We start from the raw sequence: 24,581 nt of genomic DNA on the forward strand, positions 1-24,581 counted from the left end.
TTTCTAAAATTAAGGGGGAGTTATAGTGTTAAAATGATTCTCAAATTTTATGCTTTGATCAAGGGGAAGAATAAATCTTTTTTATATGTGTTATTAAGGGGGAGTTTGTAAAAATTTGTCTTTTCTCAAATGTGCTCTTACCCCATTGATGTTTTGTCCAATCCCCTCCTAATCTTGTGTTAAAATTCTTTCAAATATATTCTTTTTGATTTATGACAAAAAGGGGGAGACTTTTGGGTATTTCATAAAATGTTTTGTCATCATCAAAAAGGGGGAGATTGATGTTTTTCCTTTGATATAATTTTGATGATGAAAAACAATTATATTTTGATGATGAAATAAAGTTAAGAGAGTTCAATGTTAAAGAATTTTATGATTCAAATATTATTTTTTCATGTTATCATTTAACAATTCAGTTTTTATAAAAAGAATAGTCGAGTATGTGTTTGTGTTCTGTTGACTATGTCTATGGATAGTTGACTATGTGGTTTAGTGCTGTTGACTATGCTTATCAATAGTCGACTATGTATGGCTTATGTTGACCATATTATGTTCTGTCAAGTATTATGTAAGGATAGTCGACTATGTTTTTTCTTCTGTTGACTATGTATATATATAATGTTATAAAATTTCTTTGTATTTTTGGATATGTCGACTATGTGAATGTATTTGTCGACTATGGGTAATTTGTGTTAGAAGATAGTCAACCATTCTTTCTTGTCTGTCGACTATGTCTTAGTTTTACTTGAAAATATAGTCAACTATACATTTTTTTCTGTCGACTATCTCTTTCCACAAAAAGCTTCCAATGGCTAGTTTCGGCCAAAGCTTTTGGGAAGCCTATAAATACAACTCAAGGATGATCAAGAGAAGGCTAATGGACGGGAATGAAATGATTTGAGCTTATTGTTATTCTCATTTGTATTTAAAATCGTTTGTGCTTTATTTTTCTCTCTTCAAGGCTTTGATCTAAATTTGTATACATTCATTTAACCCTTGTTTAATTTTGAGAGACATTGTAACTAAGAGATTCATCTATTAGATTCTCTCCAATTGTATATTTCTTGTATTTCCTAACTTGTATAGCTAGAGAGCCCATTTGATTGGGAGGTTTGTAAATTTCCTAGTCGAGGACTGAAGGACCTACTCAGATTGAGTAGGGGATTGATAGTGGATTGTTTTGAAAAATCCTTAGTGAGGAGCTAACGTAGTGGATTAGGCTTGGGTTAAGTCGAACCACTATAAATTCTTGTGTTCATCTCTTGCTTGTGGTTTTATTTCATTTATTATTTCAAGCATTTTAATAATCCTCACTTTTTTTAAAATATCCAATTCACCCCCTCTCTTGATGTGTTCCATAGCACCTCCCATTCTAACAATTGGTATCAGAGCCTCGTTCCCACTATTTTTCATTGGTTTAACAACCTAGGGAAAAAGATCTTGTCAAATGGCACATATTTTTGGCTCATCAAAAGTTGAGGGTCAAAGCACGACTCGTCCATCTTTCTTTAATGGTACTAACTTTAATTTTTGGAAAACAAAAATGCTTATCTATCTTATGCAGGATACAAGCCTTGTGCAAGTGATTAAGAAAGAGGTTACACTGGCCGATATGGAAAATATGGAGACTTGGACAGTAAAGGAAAGAAGAGATATGGAGATAAATGCAAGAGCCATGAACACTTTGTGTAATACCCGAGAAATTCTAAAGGACTCGAGGGTAAATTATCTTGGGGGCAAAAATGGAATTTAAGGATAAATGAAAGGTATAACGGTAATTTATTACCGTATAGATGACTGAATCAACTGCTGGAGTGTCATGGAGTCGAGATGCCAAAGGAAAATGATGTGGCATTAACAAGCACCCTGAGATAGGATTTATAGTGCCGAAAGAAATCGGATCGAGAATAATTTTTGGTACAGCAAAATAGTAGCTACCAATTAGGCTGCAAAACTGAATTGTTATAGACGACTTCCAAGAAGTCAATGGAAGCTTGAGGGGGCTTCGATTTTTCATAAAGAATAACCTTTCAGTGGTTTTAGGAAGAAACAAAAGGATTTATTGCCAAAATAAAGATTCGGGCCTAAGTGCAATTTCTTAATTTTACCGAATAAAGGTCGAAATGATATTTTTTTGGAATCTTCGGGGATGCAATGAAAAATATAGAACTTTTAGGTCGCAATGGCAGTACTGGGAAGCTCAGGGGCTTCAAGGAAAGGACCAAAAGTTCAAAATGGGAAGAAGTTGGGGTCAAAGTGCAATTTTACAAAATTGCACAAATAGCAAATTCTGCCATGGTCGACCAAGCTTCCTCCACCACCTCTCATCACCGAATTTGGTAGTGAAAGAGTCAAGGAAAGTAGCCTAGGATGCTCTTGGGTCGAGCTTATGCTGACATTGGCCAAGAGGATGACCAATTTTGCATGATTTTCGGTCGTTTCGTGGCCAGAATTTCGATGCATTGAATCCGTGTTTGGTGGTGTTTTTGGACTAATCTGGGACAGGTAGAAGCCTCAGGGAGATTGGATCGACCAACCATGGGCATTTGGAGGTTCGGGGTTGCCTATAAATAGAGATTTTTCGAATGGCCGAAGGAAAAGAAAAATTAAACTCTCAGATCCGAGAGTTTGGGAAAAAATTGAGAGCATCGGATAATGGGCTTTTGTTCCCCATATCCAGAGGATCATTTCTGTGAAATTTGAGCAATTTTCATTGAGAGATGAAAGAGATATAAAGTTTCAACGGAAAAATGAGCTTCGCTGGAAAATTGAGTTGAGCAGTCAAAAAATGACTCTAATCGATCGAGTTTAAGCTATTATCCAGTAGAGGGCGAAAAGAGGAAGCCATAGGTTCAAACGGGAGGCAAAACGGAGCTCAAACGAAGCAAATATGGCAAAAAAACCAGAGTTGGTTGGAATCTCGTCGAAAAAGACGACTGGCGAGTGCAGTGCACGCGCCAACTGGGCCCCGCGAGTGGGTGCGCATGAGCTAACTTCTAGGGGGCGTGTGAGGGCGCGTCCAAGCTCCAAAAATTCTGAAAAAAATTTGCTAAATTCCTCTAAAATCAAGCTCTAGAGGCCTGTGCAAAAAGATTTGAATTTGGACTTCCCGATGTCTCAGTTTTAGCATCAAATAGCTTTATTTTGCGTGAAAACGCACCATTCAGGTAAGTCCAGTATTTTTTTTTTGAATTTCATAGTCTATTATGAATTGTTGTGGAATTATATTTGAGAAAATAGTCTCGATGGTATTTATTCGGATTTTTAAAAGGAAAAATGAGAGAAAATGAAAGAAAAAATGAAATAAATGGAATATTGAGATATTTAGTAATTAAATATCATTTTTTATGATTGGGGTGGTTGAAATGATGTGATTGGTGCAACTTTTGAGAGTTGGCACAAGAATCGAGGTCAAGCACGCATATCAAGGCGATGCATGCTTTTCGAGGTGTCCTAATCTTTGGGCAAATGTGAGTTTTCCTATCCTAACTACGGTTTTGTGAGTGGTTTTCTCACAAGAACCTATATTCATGATATATTTGTTATATATGCATGTTATTATTAATGCAATATTCATTTTGTCATATTACATGGAAAGTCATGATAATTGTATGACACGATATTATTGTCATATTAATGTTTGTGCATGGGAATGGGATGTCACCCCCAGAGTGTAGCCGTAATTCCCCTAGGGCAATGATGGAATAATGTTAGGCTTATTCTGCAAAAGTTCGGGATTTGCCCAGGATTCCGTGCCGGGCTGGTGGGCCTGGGAAGTTATATTAAGGGCACATGTTGATCATGTTATGCATCATGCATTCGTGTATATATATATATATGTGTGTGTGTGTTTTGGACCCTCACTAGAAGTTTCATCTTCTAATGGGTTATGCCCCTAGAATATTCAACGTTCCAGTTTAAACTTGCAACTTAGGCAAAGAGCAGGTTGAGATGAGATGGCATGTGATGGCGTGGCCGATGGAATCAGCGAGTTGATTCATATATGTTTTCGCTTATCCTTTATTGATTATTAGTCTTGTTAGAATGTTTATGGAATCTCCATGTATTTTATATTTGAGAATATGATATAATATATGGTACGGATTCTTTATGATATAATATAAGGTGAATTCGGGTATGTACCATATCAGGTTTCGATTATCGCTTCCGTATATTGTGAATGATTTGCTGGGGATTTTGTTTGGAATTTGGTACTTAAGGTTTAAGTTATGTACCGAGAAAGAAAGAAAAAAAATAATTTATGTATATTTTGGGCCCCAACATAGTGACACGCTCGGTAAGAGAAAAGCAAGGTATTACACTTTGTTTTGTGCTCTTTGCGTCGAAGAGTTCAACCGAGTCTCAACATGCAAAACGGCTAAGGAGATTTGGGACAAATTAAAGGTCACTCATGAAGGCACCAGTCAAGTCAAGGAATCAAAGGTAAATTTACTAATTCATGAGTATGAATTTTTTTCTATGAAATCTTGGGAACCTATTAATGAAATGTTTACTAGGTTTAATAATATTGTCACAAATTTAGAGGTCTTAGGAAAAACTTTTTCAAATGGAGAGAAAGTTAGAAAAATCCTTATAAGTCTACCCAAGGAATGGGACCCCAAAGTGATCGCCATTCAAGAGGCTAAAGACTTAGATAACTTATCTTTTGATGATTTGGTTGGATCTCTCATGACTCACGAGATCATGATGAAGAGAGATGATGATGAGATAAATAGAGATAAGAATCTTCTTTTCAAAGTTTCACACTCGTTTAGTGATGATGATGATGAAGATGATGATGATGATGATGAAGATGATTATTACTAGGAAATTCAAAAGGTTCCTCAGTAGAAAAAGATTGAAAGAATTGGAAAAAAGAAACCTAAGGAAGAAGAAGGATAAGTTTGAGGGGGAGAAATATAGAAATGCAGTTAAATGTTATGGATGTCAAAAGTATGGGCATATCATATCCGAATAGCATTGCTGAAACATGGCCATCCGGATACAAAAACTCATATCTGAATATCAACACTTCATATTTGGATGCTACAACCCCATATCCAGATGTTACTCACAAAAACTCAAAAAGACATCTGGATATGCCTCCAACCATCCGGATATCACTCGCATAACTCAAAGAAATCATCCGAATCAATTCCCTCTCATCCAAATGCAAAGCAACCCTCATCCGGATATCTCACCACCCAATCCAAATGCATCTTTGCCTATTCGAATAGCCTCATGGCCCATCCGAATATTCCAATAAATTTTTAAATATATACATACACCACACCCAAACATCCAAATACTTAGAAAATAATTACGAAAACTACCCACTACACATTTAGGCTAACTAATTCAACCTCAACACATAATAAACATTGCATAATTAGATTTGGGTCGTTACAAGAGCAATTTGTAACGATTAGGGCATCGGATTGCCCTTATATAGTATCGCCAAATGGACTAATAAAAGGGTTGGGCTAGCAGTAAGTGCAACACAGAAACGGATATGGGTTCAGCTCATAATAAACTCAGCAGCCCACATATATCCAATGGCCCACATACATATCAACATAATATATACAAACAACATTTAAATTCAAATTAAATGAATAACAAATGCAGTTCAACAATTTCATATAACAGCATGCAATTTGAATTTGATAAATCAAAAAATGCAAATGAAAAATCATTTAAACAATTTTGAATCACACAAAATCAAAAAATTCCACCTTGATTCAAGAATGGATTAAATAGTGGATAAATGACTAGAGATCCCTACAAGTCTTCCTCAGCTACGTTGGAAGAACATCGAGCAAATCTAAGGCCTACTCAAACTTAGCTATTGGGATAGACTTAGTTAGAATATCTGCTAGATTTATTAGAATAGAAATCTTCTCTACCTTAATCTGACCTTTGGATATAACATCCCTAACAAAATGAAGGCGCACATCTATGTGCTTGGTTCTCTCATGGAATGCACTATTCTTTGAGAGATGAATGGCACTTTGGGAATCACAAAATACCTTAGGGATCTGGTCACCTAGACCTAATTCTCTAAATATTCCCTACAACCAAATAGCTTCTTTCATAGCTTTTGTTAAGGCAACATATTCTGCCTCAGTGGTTGATAAAGCCACTATGTGCTAGAGGTTTGATTTCCAGCTTATCATATTTCCACCTATAGTGAAAACATATCCTAATAAATACCTTCTTTTATCCAAACTAGCTGTAAAATCAGAATCACAATAACCCTAAATGCAGCTGGAATTTTCAGCATTTGATTTGAACACTAAACCTTTATCTATTGACCCCTTTAAATACCTAAGAACCCACTTAACAGCTGACTAATGCTTCTTAGAAGGATTGCACATGAATCTACTTACTAGGCTAACTCCATAGGCTATACCAGGTCTAGTACTTATCATGGCATATATGAGGCTTCCCACTGCATTAGAGTAGGGAACCTTTTTCATATACTCAGCTTCTTCCTTAGGTAATTTTCCTTTTACAGCTTGAAGCTTAAAATGAGGAGGAATAGTGGTTTTAACAGGTTTACAGCCTTCCATATCAAAGAGATTTATCACTTTCTTTAAATAACCAGATTGTGACAAGGTCAAAATACCTCTTCTTCTATCTCTATTGGTATCTATACCTAAAATACGCCTGGTTGCTCCTAGGGTTTTCATTTCAAATTCTGATTTTAGGGCTTGAGTCAATTTATCTATTTCTCCCTTTTCCTTACATGCTATAAGCATATCATCTACATATATAAGGAGATATATGAATAGCTTTCCTTTAAGCTGTTTAAAGTAGACACAATGGTCAAAGTTACACCTAGTGTATTTTTCTTTGAGCATAAACTCATCAAATCTCCTATACCATTGTCTAGGAGACTGCTTTAGACCATAAAGAGACATTTGCAACAAGCAAACCTTTTTCTATGAAACCTACAGGCTTATCCATATATATCTTTTCTTCAAGGTTTCCATGAAGATAGGCAGTCTTAACATCTAATTGCTCAAGCTCTAGATCATGCAAGGCTACTAAGACTAAAACTAACCTTATAGATGTATGCTTTACTACAGGGGAGAACAGTTTATGGTAGTCTATGCCCTCTCTTTGGGAAAAACCCTTGGCTACTACCCTTGTCTTAAATCTGGCTGGTTCTACTCCTGGAATACCTAGCTTCCTTTTAAATATTCATTTACAACCTATAACCTTTTGATCTTTAGGTTTATTTTCAAGTATCCAGGTATTATTCTTTTGAAGAGATTCCATCTCTTCCTTCATTGCCTTTAACCAATTAGTTCTATACTTACTAGAACAAGCTTCAGGTTCATCATGCTCAATTGAATATCTAATATTAAGAGCATAGGCAATAACATCAGCATGGCCATACCTAGCAGGAGGTTTAATCTCTCTCCTTACCTTATCCCTAGATAGGATATAATCATCCAATTCAGGAATGATTTCAGCTGAATTTTCATTATCCTCATTATCTATTTCAGTTTCAGCAAGTTGTGGAGAACTAGACACTTGAGGACTCTCTAGGCTAGACTCCACTACCTTATCGCTAAGGCTATCCCTTTCCACCTCAAACTGAAATTTATCAAATTGGTCTACCTTGGCATTTTTCACCTTATTTGAGGTATAGTATTCTGATTCTTTGAATACTACATCCCGGCTGATGATAGTCTTTTTTTCCTCAATCAGCCATAATTTGTATCATTTTACCCTCTGAGGGTATCCTAAGAATACAGCCTTCTTGGCTCTAGAGTCTAACTTCCCTTCTTTCTTATGGACATAGGCAATACATCCAAATGGTCTAAGGTGGTTTAACGATGGGATTTTCCCACTCCACAACTGTTCAGGAGTTTTAAAGTTTATGGCAGATGAAAGAGACCTATTAATGAGGTAACAAGCAGTTGAAACTGCTTCAGCCCAAAATTTCTTAAGCAAGTTAGAGTCTTTCAAAAAACATCTAACTTTATTTAAAATAGTTTTATTCATGCGTTCAGCAACACCATTTTGCTGAGGAGTTTCACTGCAACTTCTATGCCTTGCAATGCCTACTTGTTTGCAGAAATTTGAGAATTCTTGATTACAGAATTCCAAACCATTATCTGTTCTAAGAGTCTTTAATTTCTTGCCTGATTGTAGTTCTACATATGTCTTCCATTCCTTAAATTTAGCAAAAGCTTCACTCTTATGCTTAAGGAAATAGACCCAAACCTTCCTAGAATAGTCATCTATAAAGGAAAGGAAATATTGGGCGCCTGAAAGAGAGCTAGGGACTTGGGGAGATCCCCAAAGATCGGAATGAACATACTCTAGGACATCTTTGGACTTATGAGTTGCAGGAACAAACTACAACTTGTGAGACTTGCCCAAGGCACATGTCTCACAAAAATGTAAATCATTAATCCTCTTAGGATCTAAGATGCCTTGTTTACTTAATTCTTGTAAACTTTTCATTCCTATATGACCTAGCCTCCTATGCCACAAAACAGTGTCATCATTTTCAAAAGATGAAACTACTGCACTATCAGAGATAGTCTCTGCTTGCAAGACATACAATCCTTGCTTACGGATTCTTTTAAGAACTACCATGGATCCTTTAAACACCTTAAGGATACCATTTTCAGACTTATAAGACCCTCTATTTGAATCTAACATGCCTAGGGAAATAAGATTTCTTCTAAGGTTAGGCACAAACCTCACATTATCTAAAGTCCTATATGCTCCATCCCACATTTTAAACCTAACTGACCCTATACCAGTTATATTGCAGGATTGATTATTACCCATTAGGACTTTTCCACCCTCTATATGCTGGAAGTTAAGCAACCAGTCTTTCTTAGGTGTCATGTGAAAAGTGCAACCTAAATCTAAAATCCATTCATCACTTATGGCATGTTCTGACAGAATTAGGCCCTCTGCACTATCATATCCATCAGATAAATTTGTTGCATCTTGATTACTAGAGTTTTCATTTTCTAGGTCTTTCTTTCTTTTGTAACAATTCTTTCTTACGTGACCCTCTTTATTACAATACCAACATATTCTTGTTTTAAAGGATCCCTTACTAGTTCCTCTAGATTTTGAATTAGACCTCGTTTTACTTCTACCCCTTGAATTACCTTTGCCTTTATTCTTTGATTTCTGTTCCCAATTACCCTTTACATTTAAGCTTTCAGCACTATTTATCTTCTTATCTTTCTTATCATCTTCAAGATATATAGATCTTAAGGCAGATACTATATCCTTATCCTCTAAGGATAGGGAGGTTCTACCATATTGCATAGCTGTCCTTAGGTCTCTATATGACTCAGGCAAAGCATTTAAAAGGATTATAGCTTGGTTTTCTTCAGAAATACTCTCATCTATGTTTTCTAAACCTATTACAATGACATTAAAGTCATCTAGGTTTTCTTCTAGAGATTTAGAGGTATTCATTTTAAAACTAAATAATTTTCCTTTTAAATAAATCTTACTAGTTAAAGATTTAGTCATATACAGAGATTCTAGCTTATTCCAAACTTTTAAAGTTGTATTATCTTTGTTTACTTATCTAAGGACTTTATCAGAAAGATTTAAAATAACTAGACTGTAGGCTAATATATCCATTTTACGCATTTCAGGGGTAAGAGGGGGTTCTACTTTATCTTTCTCAATTATAGAAGGTTCATCCAGTGCTTCAGAGCATTAGTTTTGAACCAATATGGCAGTCATTTTCTTTTGACACAATGAAAAATCACCACTACCATCAAATTTATCTAATTCATACTTAGATGGAGCCATTTATATGAACAATAAAACAGAATGGTATTTATAAGTGATGTTTGAATTTACTGAGACTAATCAAACAGGATCAAAGTAGAGATAGGAACAAACAAAGATGAAAACAAATAAGATATCAATCTTATTTAGGTTTTGAATATGAGGTCAAAGATTGAAAAAATAATTTTCCCAAGAAAAAATTAATAAAAAATTAATTAGACCTAAATTAGGTTTTTGAAATATAACAAGAACACTCGACAGTATATATATAACAGAATAAAGTAAGCAACAGATTACTTATTGAAGATCAAGAATATACAAAATATTTAGGGCATGCATCACATATCTAACAGACTAAAACGGACAAGTGTATTCGCAAAAAAATTAGGGCAAATCGGTGTATGAGAAAGAGAAACCCTTACTTCTTCAAAGATCTTACCAGATTTGTGATTTACCTTTCGAATCTAAGACAGCTTAACCGGGATCTTGGATCCCTGTGGCTCTGATACCACTTGTATGTTTTAACCAACCTATTTTCTCGGCCAAACACAGATCAAGCGTAATAAACAAGAACACAGAAACGAAAGATTGCAACCACAACTCACACACACGAATAGAGACACAGCAAGATAGGTGTTCAGATCAATAGATCCTACTCACGGTAGAGGTTCCACCTCTAGTCAATCCACTAGATTTCTCAAGTTTACAGTCGATTACAAGATCTCAAGAAAGGAAGCAAAAACGGTATTGTAAATACAATTGAAATAGAATCCAAAACAAAACAAAAACAAGTGCATATTTGTTTTAAACCGATCTCGTGATCAAGGTTTGAAATCTGTTCTTTAAGCCAACCAATCTCTCACGCCTCAGGCGCTTAAAACAATATAGAGATTAAAGCAATACAATCCTTACTAATCGATCTTACCATGAAAACAACCAACCAACCGATCGAAACCAGAAATCAGAAAGAAGGATTCACGGGATGTGTCTCGCTTCAAGAAATCGTCGACTTAGGGTTTCAGAAAGAGAGTGAGAGAAATTTGTAACGATTAGGGCATCGGATTGCCCTTATATAGCATCACTGAATGGACTGATAAAAGGGCTGGGCTAGCAGCAAGTGCAAAACGAAAACGGATATGGGCTCGGCCTATAATAAACTCAGCAGCCCACATATATCCAATGGCCCACATACATATCAACAGAATATATATAAATAGCATTTAAATTCAAATTAAATGAATAACAAATGCATTTCAACAATTTCATATAGCAGCATGCAATCTAAATTTGATAAATCAAAAAATGCAAATGAAAAATCATTTAAACAATTTTGAATCACACAAAATCAACACTTCTTCTCACTCATGATGAGTCAGGAGCACAGCATGTAGCTTGGTATCTTGAATCGGGTGCGAGTAATCACATGTGTGGAAAGAAAGATTTGTTCATGGAACTCACAGTAGGAGTGCATGGAAATGTGAGCTTGGGAGATTCTACTAAACTCCTTGTTGAAGGGAAAGGGAAGATCAAGATCTATCAGAAGGATGGTAAGAAAGCATATATTTCTGATGTTTATTATGTGCCTAACATGAAAAGTAACATCCTTAGCATTGGGCAACTGCTTGAAAAAGGTATATAATACATATGGAGAGCAACTCTCTTATTTTGAGAGATGCTTCTAGAAGGCTTGTGGCTCGTGTTCAAATGACCAGCAATCACATGTTCCCCTTACACCTTAACACGCTGTTTGAGAAGTGCCTCCAAGGACTCATGCAAAATGATACTTGGAAATGGCATTTTCATTTTGGCCATTTACATTTCAATGGGTTACAGCTACTATCTGCAGCTCGTATGGTAAATGGTTTACCGATGATTAAGCCACTAAACCACATATGTGAGGGATGTATACTTGGCAAGCAACCAAGACTTCCTTTTGTTAGTGGCAAATCCTGAAGAGCAAAGGAGTCCCTACAACTGGTGCACACAAATATTTGTAGTCCGTTGGAGCCCATTTCACTTGGAGGTAGTAGATATTTTATTACCTTTATCAATGATTTCAGTAGAAAGATTTGGGTTTACTTTCTTAAAGAAAAATCTGTTGCTTTAATTACATTCAAGAATTTTAAAGCACTAGTTGAAACAGAGAGTGGCCACAAAATTGTAACTCTCCGATCTGACCGAGGAGGTGAGTACACCTCAAAAGCATTTCAAGAGTATTGCAGGGAGCAAGGGATAAAGCATCAGCACACGACTGCTTATACACCACAGTAGAACGGGATTGCAAAAAGAAAGAATCGCACTATTTTTAATATGACAAGAACCATGTTGAAGAAGAAAGGATTGCCAAAGCAGTTTTGGGCATAAGCTGTAGCGTGCTCTACATACCTGCTCAACAGATGCCCAACGAAAAGTGTCAAGAATATGACACCTCAAGAAGCATGGAGCGGCTACAAGCCTAGTGTGGCACATTTACGGATTTGTGGGTGTCTCGCATATGCCCAAGTTCCTGAAGTCAAAAGGAAGAAGCTTGATGATCGTGGTGAGAAATGTATTTTTATAGGATACAACGAGGAGTCGAAGGCATATAAGCTCTACAACCCTCTAAGAAAGAAAGTAGTGGTTAGCAGAGATGTTGTGTTCAATGAAGAAGAAGAGTGGAGCTGGAGCGTTGAAAAGACGCCCAAAGTACAACTCGGTATGGAGAAACCAGAAGAACTCTCACCAAGTGTAGAACCGCTAAGTGCAACAGCTGTTGGAAATAATAAATCAAAAAGGTATTTTTTATAAGACCAAGTCCACTCAATAAACTGCAGAACCGAGTCTTCAGTTTCTGCTCCATTATTTTCTCCAACCTCCCTGCTTATCTCTATCTTTATTTTAGGCTTGTTTTATGTATTCTGTTTTGTTTCAGTTACTTACTTGTCATTCTGCTCTGCTATATAAAGAGCTAGTGATAAAACAGAAATGTATGACTTCGTATTTTTGATTGAGTAATAAATCATCGGTTCTCAAGTTCTGTTTCAACTTCTTTCTTAAAGTTAAATACCAACAAACTGGTATCAGAGCGACAGGTTCTCTTTCTTGTTTCTTTTTTTCTCATGGCATCAAACTTGGTCCAGCTTCAAGTTCCTAAGTTGACAAAAGAAAACTATGAAAGGTGGTGTATCCAATTCAAAGCATTGTTCGGTTCACAAGAGTTGTGGGAGGTAGTTTCAAATGGTTATGTTGAACCAAGTTCAGAAGCTGAAGCTCTCTACACTGCTGACCAGAAGAATTCTCTAAGAGACCAACGGAAAAAAGATAAGAAGGCACTCTTTTTGCTGTACCAAGGATTGGAGGATGATACGTTTGAGAAAATTTCTGAAGCAACAAGCAGCAAGGAGGTCTGGGACAACCTGAGCACAATTTATAAAGGAGTTGAAAGAGTGAAGAAGGTGAGATTGCAGACTCTTAGAAGTGAGTTTGAAGCAGTTCACATGACAGAAGGGGAATTAGTCTCAGATTATTACTCACGACTTATTGCAATTGTCAATCAAATGAAGAGAAATGGAGAAAAGCTTGAAGATGTTCGAGTAATGGAGAAGATACTGAGGTCTCTTACTCATAATTTTGAGCATGTAGTAACAGCTATAGAGGAGTCAAAGAATCTGGAAACAATGAGTACTGAAGAACTTTTAGGATCTCTGAGAGTTCATGAACTACGTATAAAGAAGCATTCTCAGTCAAACTCAACAGATCAAGCTTTGGTGTCAAAATTCACTTTTGATAATTCAAACAGTGAACATGTTCAAGGACAAACTTCTCAACGTGGAAGAGCAACTTATCGTGGACGAGGTAGAGGTCGCGGAGGATATGGCAGAGGTAAAGCAAATGTTCAATGTTTTAATTGCCATAAATTTGGACATTACTCTTTTGAATGTTCCAGCAAATTTGAAGATCATCTGAACTTAGCTGAAGCCTCTAATGACGTTGATGAAGAACCAACTTTGCTGATAGTGCATAAAGAATCTGTTGAGCAAACTAATGTCTGGTATCTTGACTCCGGAGCGTCTAATCATATGTGTGGTCGAAAGGAATGTTTTGTGGATCTGAAAGAAGAATCTGGTGGACTAGTAAGTCTTGGAGATGGCTCGAAGTTGCTGGTTGCAGGGAAAGGAAAGATCCAGGTGTATAAAAACAATGGTGATATCATTTATATTACTGATGTCTATTATATTCCCAGGATGAAGAGCAATATTCTTAGTCTTGGTCAGCTGCTTGAGAAAGGAGATATTATTCATATGGAAAAGAAACAACTCCAGCTAAGAGATGCAAATGGGCAACTCATTGCCCGAATACAAATGTCAAAAAATCGTATGTTTCCTCTACCTTTAAATACTATGAATACATCTTGTTTTCTTGGAATAACTGAAAGTGAGTCAGAAAAATGGCATTTGCGATTTGGTCATCTTCATTTCAATGGACTAAGATTGTTATCTTCAACTGGTATGGTGCATGGACTGCCAAGTATTGAACTATCAGATCGTGTTTGTGAAGGGTGTGTACTTAGTAAGCAAACTCGTCTTCCTTTTCCCAATATGTCATCATGGAGAGCACATGCATGCTTACAGCTTGTACACACAGATATTTGCGGACCAATCGAACCTCATTCTTTTGGTGGCAACAAATATTTCATAAGTTTTATTGATGATTTCAGTCGAAAGGTATGGGTTTATTTTCTGAAAGAAAAAAGTGTTGCATTAACTGTGTTTAAACAGTTCAAATCGCTTGTAGAAAATGAAAGGAAGTGTAAGATTGTGACCATAAGATCTGACAGAGGTGGAGAGTATACTTCAAATGCTTTCCAAGAGTTTTGCAGGGAACATGGTATACGTCATCAGTTGACAACTTCATACACCCCACAGCAAAATGGAATTGCAGAACGAAAGAATCGCACCATACTTGACATGACAAGAACACTGCTCAATGAGAAAAAATTGCCTAAACAGTTTTGGGCTGAAGCAGTGGCTTGTTCGGTTTATCTTCTCAATCGTTGTCCAACGAAAAGTGTTCGAAATATGACACCGCAAGAAGCATGGAGCAGATATAAGCCTAGCGTTGGTCATTTAAGGATTTTTGGGTGTATCGCATATGCTCAAATACCTGAGAGCAAGAGAAAGAAGCTGGATGATCATGGTGAAAAATGTATCTTTGTGGGCTATAGTGAAGAGTCAAAGGCATATAAGCTCTACAATCCATTAACAAAAAAATTAATGGTGAGTAGAGATGTTGTTTTTCATGAGGTAGCAATGTGGGATTGGAACAGTGACAAAGATAAAGAAAAAATTATTGAGGATGCAACAATGATTCATGAAGATGCAGCAGCAAATCATTCTGTAGGCGGGAGTCAATCGGTCACAATTACGCCTACAACACAGTCAACATCAGCTGCAAGTTCTCATGTAAGTAGCAGCAATTTTCATGCAGATTCTCAAGCGAGTAATAGCAGTTTGCATGAAAGCAGTAGTAGCCATCCCAACTCAAATTCAAGTTCTTCAAGTGATAGTTCCTCTCCAGTCAATTTTAGAAGCCTACAAGACATTTACAGGAACACGCAACAAATGGAAGAGGAAGCTGCAAATCTGTTTTGTTTGTATGTTGATCATGAGCCCATCAATTTCAAAGAAGCTGTGACAAAAGATTGCTGGAAGTCTGCCATGGAGGAAGAAATGATGGCTATCAACAAAAATGACACATGGGAATTAACCACACTTCCACCAAATCAACAAGCAATTGGAGTCAAATGGGTATACAAAATTAAGCGAAATGCTGATGGTAGCATTGCTCGCTACAAAGCAAGACTAGTAGCAAAAGGGTACAAGCAAAAATATGGAATTGACTATGACGAAGTGTTTGCTCCAGTGGTTCGATTTGATACGGTAAGACTACTGATTTCTCTTGCAGCATCTCATAGGTGGAAAATATACCAACTCGATGTTAAGTCGGCCTTTCTCAATGGAATTCTCACAGAAGAAGTATATGTTCATCAGCCTGAAGGGTTTGAAATAAGAGGTGAGGAACACAAGGTTTACAAATTAAAAAAGGCGTTGTATGGTCTGAAGCAAGCCCCACGTGCATGGAATTCTCGCATTGATGATTATCTTCGTCAAACTGGTTTCGATCAATGCCCATATGAACCTTGTGTTTATGTGAAAAATAATATTGATGGTGAATTTCTAGTTATCTGTTTATATGTGGATGATCTTTTGTTTACAGGGAATAGCCAAAGATTATTCACAGAGTTCAAACAAAATATGTTTAATGAGTTTGAAATGACAGATAATGGGTTGATGTCTTTCTTCTTGGGGTTGGAGATTCAACAAGACAAGGATGGAATATTTGTGTGCCAACAAAAATACACAGATGAATTGCTGAGAAAATTCAAAATGAGTGATTGTAGTATTGTTGCAACTCCTGTCACTACAGATACTCGGTTGACAAAAGAAGGAGAAGGTAAGCTTATTGAATCAACATTATTCAAAAGCTTGATTGGAAGTCTTAGATATTTAACTGTGACAAGGCCGGACATTGTGTATGGAGTTAGCCTATTGAGTCGCTACATGGAAGTGCCAAGAGAATCTCACTGGCAAGCTGCAAAAAGAATCTTGAGGTATGTGAAAGGCACACTTAATCTTGGCATTTTTTATGCTTATGGAGAAAGTACGAAACTTGTTGGGTATTCTGATAGTGACTGGGGTCGAGATCCTGAAGAAAGGAAAAGCACAACAGGTTATGTTTTTTACCTTGGCTCAACAGCATTTACTTGGGCATGCAAAAAACAACCAATTGTGGCTTTATCATCATGTGAGGCTGAATATGTGGCAGTTTCATTTACTGTATGTGAAGCCATATGGTTAAGAAATCTTCTGACAAGTCTGAATTACACTCAGGAAGGATCTACATTGATACGTGTTGACAACATGTCAGCAATTAAACTGTCAAAGAATCCCACGCAGCATGGAAGAAGCAAGCATATTGATACTCGTTTTCATTTTCTCAGAGATCATGTAAAGCAAAAGACAGTTGAGCTGGTGTATTGTCATACAAAGGAACAAGTAGCAGATATCTTCACTAAGCCACTGTCATCAGAAGTCTTTATCAGATTAAGATCACTGCTTGGGATGAAGGCTTTTTGATTTGAAGGGGAATGTTGGAAATAATAAATCAAAAAGGTATTTTTTATAAGACCAAGTCCACTTAATAAACTGCAGAACCGAGTCTTCAGTTTCTGCTCCATTATTTTCTCCAACCTCCCTGCTTATCTCTATCTTTATTTTAGGCTTGTTTTATGTATTCTATTTTGTTTCAGTTACTTACTTGTCATTCTGCTCTGCTATATAAAGAGCTAGTGATAAAACAGAAATGTATGACTTCGTATTTTTGATTGAGTAATAAATCATCGGTTCTCAAGTTCTGTTTCAACTTCTTTCTTAAAGTTAAATACCAACAACAGCATCTCCTCAACCTGCTACACCTTCTACAGTCCAGAAAGGATCCCCGCCTTCAGCAGGAGGTAGCAGCAATACATCCTCCACACCCATCAAAATGAAAAGCCTTAGAGAGATCTACTCACAAACAGAAAATGGAGAAATCAATCTTTTCTGTCTATATGCGGATCATGAGCCTCTCACCTTCCAAGAGGCCATGGAAGAAGATTGTTGGAGGTCGGCAATGGAAGAGGAGATCCGTGCCATAGAGAAGAATGATACCTGGGAGTTAACAACACTCCCACAAAACCAAAAGGCGATTGGTATCAAGTGGGTGTACAAAATCAAGCGCACAAGAGATGGTGATGTTGATCGTTATAAGGCCAAACTAGTAGCTAAAAGCTACAAACAAAAATATGGCATTGACTATGACAAAATTTTTGCACCAGTTGCGCGACTTGACAAAGTAAGATTGTTGATTTCACTTGCTGCTCACCACAGCTGGAAGATATACCAACTTGATGTCAAGTCAGCTTTCCTCAATGGCATTCTGGAGGAGGAAGTGTACGTACAACAACCAGAAGGTTTCTTGGTAGAAGGTGAGGAGAGCAAAGTGTATCGTTTGAGGAAAGCTTTGTACGGCTTAAAGCAGGCACCATGGGCTTGGAATGCACGCATTGATAGTTTTCTTCATCAAAGTGGTTTCACCAGATGTCCAGATGAGCATGCTATCTACATGAAGAAGAACTATCAAGGTGAATCTCTAATCATTTTCCTTTATGTTGATGATTTACTCTACACAGGAAATAGCGCTGAAATGATCACCGAGTTCAAGGAAACCATGTCCAAGGAGTTTGAGATGATAGATACTGGATTGATGTCTTACTTCCTAGGTATTGAAGTAAAGCAACAAGATGATGGGATTTTTATATCTCAAAAGAAGTATATGAATGAGATCTTATAGAAATTCAACATGGAAGACTGTAATCCTGTAAATACCCCAGTGTCAACAGGCATAAAGTTGTCAAAAGAAAGAGATGAAGAAGTCGTCGATTCAACTCTCTACAAGAGCTTAGTTGGTAGCTTGAGGTACTTGACAATCACGAGGCCAGATATTGTCTATGGAGTTGGGCTTGTGAGTCGATACATGGAGACACCTAAGAAGTCACATTGGTTAGCTGCAAAAAGGATACTAAGGTATATTAAAGGCACACTCAAGCTTGGTCTTTTTTTATACCTATGGTGAAGATGCATAGTTAGTTGGATATTCAGATAGTGATTGGGGAGATGACCTAGATGAGAGGAAAAGCACTACTGGCTATGTCTTCTATCTTGGGTCTATAGCATTTTCTTGGACATCCAAGAAACAAGGAATTGTTGCTTTATCATCATGCGAGGCAGAGTATACAGTAGTTTCATTCACTGTTTGTGAAGCGATATGGCTGAGGAATGTTTTGAAGGAATTGAATCATCCACAAAAGGAGTCTACAGTGATATTCGTGGATTACAAGTCAGCTATAAAGCTCACAAAGAATCCTGTGCAACATGGAAGAAGCAAACATATCGATACACGGTTTCACTTTCTCAAGGACCATGTAAAGCAAAAGACCATGGAGCTGAAGTACTGTCATACCATGGAGCAAGCAGCTAATATTTTTACGAAGCCATTGTCAATTGAATCTTTCAACAGACTAAGAGACATGCTCGGCATGGGGACGTTTTGATTTGAGGGGGCGTGTTGGAAGTGATCAAAGCAAAACTGTCAAATTAATCTAGTGGAGTACATGTGAGGCTATTGAGCTTCTAAACTGATGGAATAAAGAGGGACCCTTGGGTTCTGGACTGGAGTTTTATTTTTGGAACTTTATTTCTCTATTAAATATCAGCCCTGTATTTTGTTTTCATTGCCTATATATAGGGCCTATTTCCCTACAGTTTGATATGAATAAAAAGTTGTTGATTTCTCATTTCTTTGAGCAGTGTATAGAGAGAAGAACAGGGGTTTAGTTTGAAAACTTTTCCTACAGGGAGCACATAACTAAGCAGGTATTCAGTTGTTAAATTCATCAATTATTTATATAGGCCTTGTTTCCTCAATTTTCAAGTGACACTTACACTGGATGCTTCAAAACAGATCGGAATGTTCTGCTGTAGTGGGTTGACTCCCGAACAAGTCGATCGCTTGACTAGCGAATACCATATTTACATGACACGCAGTGGTCGGATCAGGTAATACATCTTTCAGAATTGCAACTGAATATGCTGGCATCCGCTCGGGATTTTAGAGCTAATATGTGTACAATGTGATGCTACAGTATGGCAGGCGCTACAACGGGTAATGTGGGATACTTGGCATATGCTATCCATGAGGTCACAAAATCTGCTCAGTGATGAAGACATGGCAAATACCATCCATGAGGTGAGAAAGTCTGGTTTACTGACTTGTTACTGGAACGTAGTATACCTCCATGAAATAGTTTTACTAGGTCACCGTGCCATAGTACATTGGCTTCCTGGGTATCAGGATTTTGACTGCTTTTAGGAAACATTTCTGCACACCAAGTCCTTTACTGCTGTTTTTGCAAGAAAATAAGAGGGGGAGATGGAAACTTAAAATAAGTATGGAGATAATGCCATTGATGTGGACCAATTGAACTATTTGATTCCTCCATTTTTGCCTGTTGTTGGAGGAACCATTATTATAAGTAAGGGAGGGGATTGAGTTGAGGCCTCTCTAAATAATATGTCCTAAGCAGAACAGTTGTATTTGTAGGAAGGGAGTTAGTTATACTTATGACTAGCTGTTTTATGCGTAACTTGATTTGCTCATGAGAATGTGATGTAAAAGGTCATAAATGATACAGCAAAGTAGAAATCAAGAAAGCCTTAACACGGGTATTTGAGATTCCTGTTTGTTCTGTTTCTATCTTAAGCAGCATCGCTTCTTCTTCTTCTTCTTCTTCTTATTAAGTTATTATTATTATTAATATTATTGTAATTGGATAATTATGTTTTAAAAAACTAAAAGGTGATTGATGATTATCTTAAGTTTGGTTATATTTTTCATCTGTAAGGAGTTGTTAAAATTTATAAATATTTAAAATCTAAAAAAAATTCATATTTTGAATTTGAATTCCTTTCACAAGATATATATTTAGAATTTTTTAAGGTGAATATGATTTTTTGTGTATGAGATAATTTTTTTTTTTTTTTTTTTTTGTAAAAAGTATACAATTGTGTATGAGATAATTTATTTAAGATTTATTAATCGTTTTGTAATATTGTCTATATAATTTTTAAAATATTAAAATTATTAAATTAACTATCAAAATTTTAAATTAAATTATTTATAATTTAATATTTTTATAAAATTAAAATTTATATGGCCCAATGGGTTGAGCCCATGAGCTGGGCGTAAAGGGCTTGAGTGGAGCCTTTAGACCCATCAGGCGGGCGGTGCTCCCATAAAAAAAAAAAAAAAAAATTAGGATAGCCTCGTCTCTATATAAATAAAAATATATTGAAGCCTTCAACTTTTTATTTTAAAAAAATTTCTGTTAGTTATTTATTAAATATAATAATAAATCTAAAATTTAAACAAAAATTAAAATTTGCATGTTAAAATTTCATAGTTGCCAGTTTGTATAATCAGTAATTAAGGTGAATGTAAAAAATAAAAAATAAAAATAAAATTACAACTACCAAGTGATACCATTTGAAAGCATTTATTTATTTATTTTTATTAACGTGTATAGCTATGGTTAGCTTTCTAGTAATAGATTATATAAGCATATATTTGCGCATAAATTAAATTAAATATATATAATAGTTAACTGCTTTTAAGTAATTGAATTGAAACTGGCATTGCGATCGAATGTCAGACGATTAATTGGTAGTTGGGAGATAGATTTGGGTGTTAAGATCTTTCTCTCACTGCTCGTGCCATCGATTTCGGCAGAGAAATAAATCACAGATGAAAATTTTGCCTCATTGCACAAGATAAAAAATCAAAGTCACGACCTATTGATACGAATTTCACCTTATTGTTATTCAATCACTTAAACTGTAACTTATAAGTTTTAATGTGGACTCTATTCTATTGAATATTGATTCACTCAATATATATGCTATGAATGACTAGCTAAGAAGGAAGGTAGGAGGGAAGTTGGCAATATGGGATGGACAAAATCTGAATCTGAATTTGAATCGGAGGATTGCAATTAATTTAATGTTGCTTATCCCAACAAACAAGAACACATTATTAATTTAACAAAAATACAAGATAACAAAACTGAACCCCCCCCCCCCCAATAAGATCATTCAAACAAGAACAAGATGACAAAAGAAGTCGATCGACCTCCGCCATACAAACTTAATTTTATAGAAAATTTAAATACGGACTGACTTGCATGTAATTCAAGCACACTACCCAGCAATCCCATAAGTCTAAGAAAGAAAGATTATTCAAATCCCACAAACAACTCTTCGGAGTTTTGTGCGTATTAAATTAGTATAAATCCATGCACCCTCAGAGTCAAATTATTAATCAGTTAACCAGCCTGCAGTTCTTTCTAATCTCTCCAGCGGTTCCTGTAAGGGGATCGATGCTCCCCATTCTCACCACTGCAGCTGTAAAATCACTTGAAAAAGCTTCACTATTACCACTGTAAGTCTTAACAAGTGCATCTTGTGATCCACCGTTGAACAGCTGCTGGTCCGAGTGGAGCAACCCTCGTCGAACCACCAAGTTCTGGTAGTAGGCGTTGTCGAACTGAGTCGGGGTCTGGATGTCGAGCGGAGCCAAGTTGTTATCGCCGCCGGAGGTCGGGCAATTGGCTTGTCGGAGGGCTGCGAAGTTTGGATCAATGTTGGTTTCGTTATATATCCGAGCCCTGAAGTTGGTGCAGCGAGCTTGGCCGATGGTGTGGCTGCCGGAGAGCGCCGTCATGTCCCGGGCAGAGAGGCCTTTGGCGGCGAACAGGGAGATTAGGGTGGAGAGGTTGTCGGATGGGAAAGGGATTTGGGTGTTGGCTGCAGTTAGGCTGGCGGTTCTTGAGTCTCTTCTGCCTAGTTCCACCGTCCATGTTGGCCCTCCCAGCTGCCACCAATTAGTTAATTAATTAACAGATTCAACACATCACTGTCATAACTCCTCAAATCAAATGGGATTTAATTAATTGTCTCTTTAGAGAAAATCAATGGAAAAATCGTAAGTATATATGTATGAGAAACCTATATATTTATTTATAGAAAAACTCACAACTATCATTAGTTGGATTTATTGCATGCCTATATAAATAAAATAATTAAGCTAGCTAGCTAGCTGGGTCCCCTTAATTAATTTTGTATGACCATGATATAATATTTATAAGTACTTAACTCACCAAGACAACCCCATCTCGAGCAGCGAGAGCCAGGATGTCTGCACAGGACACAGTGTTGCTACAGGCAGCTTCCACCTTGGTTTTAATGGCGTCGATCACTTCAAACCCTCTCGCCGAGTTCTTGTTTGGGATAGCGTTCTTCTCGCCGGTGAAGGTGGCCGTGTCGTCCAGCAGAATTGACGCATCGCAGCCCTGAAGAATAATTAAGCATGCCGTGCATTTACACACTTGTAATCAGCGAAAACGAACAGAAACCAAAATCAAATGTGTGTATATATATATGGATTTAATAATGGATATGCATGGATCGAACTGTCAGACACCTGGACGAAGCAATCGTGGAAGAACAGGCGAAGGATGGAGGCGCCCATTCGAGCCTCCTTTTCAACAGCTTCTTCCATGGCGTCTCGTACGATGGTCTGCACATTAGGGCAAGTGGAGGAGTAGAAAGTAGGAGAAAGCTGCGCTCGGCCATGGAAGGCAAGAAGAGTTACAATGACAGATAGTGTGGCCAAGAAGTTGGTAATAGTATCAACGGACGCCATGGCAATATATCTATCTATACGAGCTTAATCAATTGACTGAATATTACTACTGATCTTCTGTTCTGGGTGAGAGACTTGGTTTGCATGGGGTCTTCCTCTTCCATTTATAGAGCCATATTAGTCAGTGCCATGCACATGCACACGGAGAGAGAGAGAGAGAGAGAGAGAGAGAGAGATGTTAGTTAGTGGTGTTGTCGTGGAGACGAGGAGGAAGATGAGAATTCAAACTTCGCTGCTAGCGGGTCTTAATTTGAAGGTCTTAATTTATGCTTAAAAGGGTTTACTTATGATTAATTATACTTAAATTGGATAGAGATAGAAAATTTCAAAGAAGAAGGAAAATCAAACCCATCTATCTTCCAATATGTATATTACTGTATCTCCACCGAATTCATTCGACCACACTTTTTGCTTTTTGACTTTCCTTAGAATTATTATTATATACGTACGTGCCATAGAAGCTATATACCCAATGAGTTGTCTCTCCCTAACACCATTTTCAGCATCAACCATATATCAAGGGTCTATTAGAACCTGCAGCTAGCTTCTTCTTCTTTTTTTTTTTTTTTAATTTTATAACTACTTATGTCTAATTAACATTTTATATTTCTAAAAACATTAGTATTCTATAGTACAAAAATATATATTAATTAAACGTGATTCCTCTAGCTGATTCACAAGTCTCTTGGATGTAGGAATCTCCATTAATTAATATATATGTGCTTGCATATCTAGATCTCGAAGACAGTAATTAATCTTACTATTGATTAATTATTTGGTTAATTTACTCGTGAAAGGAATGTCTACTATCTTTAGAAAAAAAAAATGTTCACACGACTCTAACTAAACCTCATTAAACCTCGAGAACATATCAATTCAATCGCGGATGGCTATAAAATATATATATATATATATAAATTATTTGCAAGTAAAGAAAGATCACAAGTTTGTCAAGCGAAAAAATAAATTAAAAAAAAAAATAAAACTTAAAGCTTTGTGGAGAAAGTACTGAATGCATTAATCTGAATTAATTCTTCCAGGATGGGGCTACATACATTGACATATATAACACCTTGTGGGTCACCGTGATCATGAATCATATATAATTAATGTTGATATTGAATGGCATAACAATAATAAATAAATAATTTAATTGTGCTTATCTGGTGGAGTGCTAGCAGGGAAGATGACCTTTGTTCTCTTCTCCCCTAATTAAGTTTCAAACTTCCAACTGCACCGAAAGCATGGTAGAATTTTTGTAGATTATATATATATATATATTATCATAATTTTAACACCATTTTATTATAATTAATAATACAGAAAATATAAATACGAGTAGCTAAATTTGGGCACAATTGAGATCAACAATCAATCAAAGACGTTACAAAAGTGTGGTA

The 24,581-nt window shown here is 36.5% G+C and overlaps 1 protein-coding gene across 2 annotated transcripts in view; it reads right to left on the bottom strand.

Annotated features, from left to right (window-relative positions):
* LOC127791916 (peroxidase P7-like) overlaps window positions 1-23,267 on the bottom strand; it is a 76,078-nt gene extending 52,811 nt beyond the window's left edge. Inside the window, exons 1-3 of one of the 2 annotated variants that reach the window (XR_008021027.1) lie at window positions 22,960-23,267; window positions 22,637-22,828; window positions 21,610-22,350 (exon numbers count right to left, since the gene is read on the bottom strand). Coding sequence is in view for 1 of the 2 variants with exons in the window: in XM_052322095.1 (XP_052178055.1) it covers window positions 21,799-22,350; window positions 22,637-22,828; window positions 22,960-23,181 (966 nt within the window). In the remaining variant the exon portion in view is untranslated. Of the gene's footprint in view, window positions 1-21,472; window positions 22,351-22,636; window positions 22,829-22,959 lie in introns of those variants that run through there. The other variant, XM_052322095.1, reaches the window with a different exon arrangement.
* Window positions 23,268-24,581: the final 1,314 nt, after the last annotated feature.

The sequence above is a fragment of the Diospyros lotus genome, chromosome 15, assembly GCF_014633365.1.
Source record: "Diospyros lotus cultivar Yz01 chromosome 15, ASM1463336v1, whole genome shotgun sequence".
Taxonomy (NCBI): Eukaryota; Viridiplantae; Streptophyta; class Magnoliopsida; order Ericales; family Ebenaceae; genus Diospyros; species Diospyros lotus.